General features: G+C 49.6%; 1 protein-coding gene across 7 annotated transcripts in view; it reads right to left on the minus strand.

Annotated features, from left to right (window-relative positions):
• Positions 1-2,316, minus strand: part of SPRYD3 (SPRY domain containing 3) — a 42,713-nt gene extending 40,397 nt beyond the window's left edge. For 3 of the 7 annotated variants that reach the window (XM_033137097.1, XM_033137145.1, XM_033137088.1), the window contains exon 1: positions 2,205-2,260. In XM_033137097.1, coding sequence (XP_032992988.1) covers positions 2,205-2,231 — 27 coding nt within the window. In that variant the 5' untranslated portion in view covers positions 2,232-2,260. Of the gene's footprint in view, positions 1-2,121; positions 2,146-2,204 lie in introns of those variants that run through there. The other 4 variants (XM_033137127.1, XM_033137106.1, XM_033137115.1 and 1 more) reach the window with 4 other exon arrangements.
• Between the last annotated feature and the right edge of the window lie 3,684 nt (positions 2,317-6,000).

Here is a 6,000-nt window from a genome sequence, read left to right on the forward strand (position 1 = left end):
GAAACTGAGATATGAAAGCTAAGAACTAAATGGCACCTAATTATGGGTGCAACAACAGAATACCTAGGCGCGATTTTTTAATAACAAGAATACAAAGCTGAAAATGAATGAGCTGCAGCTAAAATATTATGTTCATTTTTCACATGGTCTAGTTCTTCCCCTGCCCACCCCCCTAATATTCTTGAGTGGGGAGGCAGGAAAAAGTCCTCCTTTCCAGAGCTCAGAAAACTGCTCACGCTAATGAAATTCCCTGTCCCAAAATGAGTTTCAAACACTTAAGAGGAGACCCATTGGATTAAACCAGAACCCCATCTAATCAAACAATGAGAAGCCTACAGGAAGTTCACCCGGAGTGCTGCAGCACTTTTTCCACTTGCAATTTCCAGCAATCTGTGGTATTAGGACATGTCAATTTAGGTAGGGGATGAAACTTAATGTTTACAAATTTCTTCAGTGAGGGGTCTTGAAAATACATTTTTAGCTGTGAGGAATTCAAATTTGCTATTTTCTGTGTGGTTGGGCAACATTTAGCTTGTTATGTTTGATGAAGAAGTAAATTAACTGCTTTTGGAAACCCCAAAATAATAATTTTACCTTTTGAAAATGTCACACAATGCTAAATAATAACTATTAATATATAATGTAACTGCAAGTACTTGGCAATCATTTAAAATGATTTCTATGCAATTCTACACACAAAACTAAATTACATTAATTTAACCAAAGTAACTGATTCAAAATTGGGAAAGGAGTACGACAAGGCTGTATATTGTCTCCCTGCTTATTTAACTTGTATGCAGAATTCATCATGCAAAAGGCTGGACTGTATGAATCCCAAGCCGGAATTAAGATTGCCAGAAGAAATATCAATAACCTCAGATATGCTGATGACACAACCTTGATGAGAGAAAGTGAGGAGGAATTAAAGAACCTTTTGATGAGGGTAAGAGGAGAGCGGAAAATATGGCCTGAAGCTCAACATCAAAAAAACTAAGATCATGGCCACTGGTCCCATCACCTCCTGGCAAATAGAAGGGGAAGAAATGAAGGCAGTGAGAGATTTTACTTTCTTGGGCTCCATGATCACTGCAGATGGTGACAGCAGTCACGAAATTAAAAGACGCCTGCTTCTTGGGAGAAAAGCAATGACAAACCTAGACAGCATCTTAAAAAGCAGAGACATCATCTTGCCAACAAAGGTCCGTATAGTTAAAGCTATGGTTTTCACTGTAATGATGTATGAAAGTGAGAGCTGGACCATAAAGAATGCTGATCGCCGAAGAATTGATGCTTTTGAATTATGATGCTGGAGGAGACTCTTGAGAGTCCCATGGACTACAAGAAGATCAAACCTATCCATTCTTAAGGAAATCAGCCCTGAGTGCTCACTGGAAGGACAGATCCTGAAGCTGAGGCTCCAGTACTTTGGCCACCTCATGAGAAGAGAAGACTCCCTGGAAAAGACACTGATGTTGGGAAAGATGGAGGGCACAAGGAGAAGGGGACGACAGAGGACGAGATGGTTGGACAGTGTTCTGGACTAACCAAACTGCGGGAGGCAGTGGAAGACAGGAATGCCTGGCGTGCTCTGGTCCATGGAGTCAGTCACAAGGAGTCGGACACGACTAAACAACAACAATCTTTTGAGCTGCCAAGTCATATTACTACTTTTTAGCACCCCTCCTTTTCGTAATTTGAAAGCTGGAAAACGCAGCACGCCCTACTGAGACATTCCGAGGCTCATCCTCTCCAACCCTGGGCAGACATCAAGGCCAGAGCAAAGGGAGAGCAGTAAGAAGTCCCTCTCCTTGGAGACGAAGCTCGCCCAGGAGCCTCCCGAGCAGGCAGGCCGCATTTCCCACCTCGCGGGGCGGTTGTGGGGCGACAACGCAGCCGCTTCAGAAGCCCTTCCAGGAGGGAGGAGCCAGGCGACCAGGGTTCAAACAGGCTCCTCCCCCCCGCCGCCGCCACGGCTTCTTTCCCACGCGGGACCTTCGAGGTCACGCAAGGGGGGGGCTCAGCCCCCAGCAGCAGCGACAGTGCTTCTGAGAGACATGCAGAGCGCCTCCCCCTGAGCGCAGCTGCGCCGCTTCCAGGCCAGGGGACGCCCTGGAAACTCACCCGGAGTTTCTCCTCAGGGAGGCGGCGAGCTCCCTCCCAGCCAGGGGTGTCACGCACCGCGCCCCCCCCCCGGCAGCCCTTACCCCGAGAGGCCCTCGGTCTCCCTCCATGGGCCCCGCCCCTCCCGAGCTCGCCTCTCCCTCCGGCCGCTGCCCGCTTCCTCCTCTCCGCCTCGCGTCTCCTGCCGCCCAGCCAACATCCGGGCTCCGCGTCCCCGCCTTCCCTCTCACGGTTCCTCGCTCGCCGCCCTGTTCGCCGCGTCGCAAAGCTTCGCCCCGCCTCACACCGGCTCCTCCAATGAGGAGCGGGGGCGTGGCTTCCTGCGCTTTCCGGAGCTTGCGAGGGAAAGAAGGTATGAAGGGGGCGGGGGGGGGGGGCCGCTTGACGTCGTTTCCCGAGAACGTTGGCGCGTTTTTTTAAGAAGGCTGAGCGAGCGCGACTGTGACGTAAGCAGGGAAGCGGCCGCCAGAGGCTGTTATTACTGTAGTTGGCTTCGTAGAATCGTGCAGTTGGGCGTGATCCCTGAGGGTCATCTCTCCCAACCCCCTTGCAATGCAGGAATCTGGAGGTGTGGGAATCGAGCCGTGGCCTTGGCATTATCGGCACCGCGCTCGACCCAAATGAGCTGGCTGACACATCTAGTCAGGCACTTCAACCCTCGAATTAAAAATCTGAAGCGCTACTGACTGAGCTATCCGGGCAGTGGAGGGATTTTCTTTTAAATGGCTACTCATACGCACCAAATCCCTAATCACGGCATGGTGCATCTGTAGCAACAAATGCGGACACCTTCCTCTGCCCCAGCTGCAATAAAACATGCCTCTCCTGTATTGGTCTCTATAGCCACAGGAGGTGCAACAGTTTGACTTTTTCTCTGATATTGCACTCTTCCATTGCTGAGACAGACAGATGGCCGCCGCCAATTATATATATTGTTACAAAAGTTGGGCACAAACCCCACGCTCTGCCAAGTGGTAGCAAGATTCCCGGGGAGTTGCAGGCGCTCATCCAGGGGTTGTGCTGCTTTGGAGAATTGAAGGCATGGTGGAGACTGTTGTGGCTTTAATAAATACGAGTTATTCACATATTTACAGCTTCAGTCTGCATGGAGGGAGCCCGGATCTTACAGCAGCATGGTCATTTAAAGAGTGGCGTGTTCCCCACAGTAGTGCAGCGTTGGGAGTCAAAGGCATCTCTCCCAGCCAGGCTGTCCAGCAGGGACGTCTTAGCCATTGAGGCTACTGGTGCAAGGCGCCACGGCCTGAGGAGGGTGCCTGCGCCCTCCAGCCCCGCCAGCAGCGCTGCTCTCGCCCACTTCTCGGACTGCAGGCGTGGGGAGGCTATCAGTGAGCCTCCCATCGGCGCTGCCACCAGGGCTCCCTGGACGGCGTCGCCACCCACCCCTCCGCGCCCTCTGGCTGCCTGCCACACCTGGCCCTGCCCGGCAGAGCGTGAGGAGCGCCGGAGGGATCTTCACGACAAGGCGCCGGACTTTCTTAAAACGGCCCTGCTGTCCAGGGTCAATCTCTGTCATTTCCCTCACCCTTCTTCCCAGCACTCCATGTTCAAGACACTCTTTTCCTATCTCCTTGGCAACCTCTGTCTGCCCAGGCCCAAGATTCCTCAACACCTTTGCCATGTTAATGCTTCTATCCCAGGTGAGGCCCTGGCTTGGAAAGGAAGCTTAGCCTGTGTTTATCTACTGGCCTCCAATCTTCCCACTTCAATGCTTCAAAAAGTCAAAATCCTACCATTTACTCATTTCTAGGGTTTAGCGGGGGGACGGGGACGGGATACCACAACTATATAAGACACACACACATGGCCAGCTCAGCCATGAGGCAAAGTGAGGCGCCCACCTCAGGTGGCAGGATCCACAGGGGCAACATATTCAGCCTCCAAGGAATGCACTGCCCACTACTGGTGCCGCAGTGGCAATGGGAGCCGCAGCATGCTGCTTGGAGGATGGATCTACCGTCTCCTTGGCAGTCCCTCAGCCCCACAAATGCTGCTAGTGATGGCTGGTGTCAGCTGTGGTAGTTCCTAAATTACCAAGCTGAGTAGTGCTTAGCTGCCCTGTTAAGTGGCTACAGTGGCCTCTTGGCAAATAGGAGGGGCTGCTGGTCTCCTCCCAGTCCCACCCTTGTTCAAAGTGTAGATCTTTATTCCCTCCCGCCTTGTTCCTGATGCAGATCTTCACGCCTTCTTCCCTGGCAGGGAGGGGGCACCATTTTGTAGTTTGCCTCAGGTGCCAAAATGTCTTGGGCCAGTCCATAATGGTATCTATAATCTATATCTATATAGTTCTAAAATTAAACATTGATAGAATTAAAATCCCTCTCACTTTCTCCATTTATTAGTTTTCATTCTATCAATGATTAATTGCTTTTATTTATAGGCTTTTCTCTGTTTTTAGCTGTTGTTTTTTTTGTAAGTCGCCTTGAGTCCCTGTTTGGGGGCAAGGGGGGCGATCATCATCATCATGCTCCAGATATGATCTGGCATATCTACATGAAAGATTTGAATGGTTTAATACTGATTCCTGTTCCCTAGGAGGACCCTAGGATGGGAACTGTAGTTCTGTGCAGGAGCAGGATTTCTTAACCAGAGAACTATCACAGAACTTTCACAAAAGTGCAATGCTCAGTCTGGGTTCTCAGGGGGGAAGGGGGGCGTAGAGAGGAAGGTCCTTTATAACCAGTCGGATCACTGGCTCATCTGCAGGATTTTAAGCAGAAGTTCCCACCCTGCCAAGTAAATACCAGAGATTGAACCTATGAGTTTTTGTATGCAAAGCATATGCTCTGTCACTGCCGATTCGCAAAAATAAAATTGATGTAAAACTGATACTTGTGGGGTGGACATGCTGTAAAATTCCAAAGGAAATATTGGTAGGCCCTGCTCTGAATGAGTTATACTGTACTATCAAAAGTACAATTAAGCCTGTTTTCAAGACAGTAGGTAAAAAGCCATACAGTGGTACCTCTGGTTACGTACTTAATTTGTTCCGGAGGTCCGTTCTTAACCTGAAACTGTTCTTAACCTGAAGCACCACTTTAGCTAATGGGGCCTCCCGCTGCCGCTGCGCCACCAGAGCACGATTTCTGTTCTTATCCTGAAGCAAAGTTCTTAACCAGAAGCGTTGTTTCTGGGTTAGCGGAGTCTGTAACCTGAAGCATAGGTAACCCGAGGTACCACTGTATATCTGTTTGCTAGGAGGTGTAGTCAGGACAGAGTACATCATTTGCAGCTTCCCAATAGCCTTCTACTTTCAGCCTTCCACAGTAAAGCACATTCAGCCATTTAACATTGATGAGGGTGGAGAGAAAATTAGATTGTGATACTTGGCAGCAACTGCCATGAAGTTGTTTTTGGTTTCTTGGAGGATGGGGAGTTGAACAGCACTGAACAGGAGCAGTCTACCTGAACTTCAGCAGTAGTACACTTGAAGCTCTACAGCCATTTTTAACTCACCAAACCTCAGGGGCAAGGATAGCAGAATTGGGAGCTTATCCTGGGTACAGGAAGGAAATGTCACAGTGCTGCAGAGCTCAAAAGGTCCAAGGAGCATAAGGGGACCCCAGTTCCAAAGTTTAGAAGCTAGATGTGCACTATCTAGCAGCATAAGCCTGGAAAAAATTCTTTCACCGAGGCAGCAGCCTTTATCCCTAGAGTGCAATAGCTGTCAATCATTAAATAAAGGGTCCAATCAATAACTGCTGTTCGTTAACAGCACCTCTTCCAACTGCCCACTGGGAGGCTTGAAACAGATGAAAAGAAGGCCGTGTAAGATGATGGGAGCTGTAGTTTAATAGCATCTGGAGGGAAACAGGCTCCCCGCCCTTGAACATCCTTCAGGATGCAAAAACAGAGGTCCTA

Source organism: Lacerta agilis, chromosome 2 (genome assembly GCF_009819535.1).
Source record: "Lacerta agilis isolate rLacAgi1 chromosome 2, rLacAgi1.pri, whole genome shotgun sequence".
Classification (NCBI taxonomy): Eukaryota; Metazoa; Chordata; class Lepidosauria; order Squamata; family Lacertidae; genus Lacerta; species Lacerta agilis.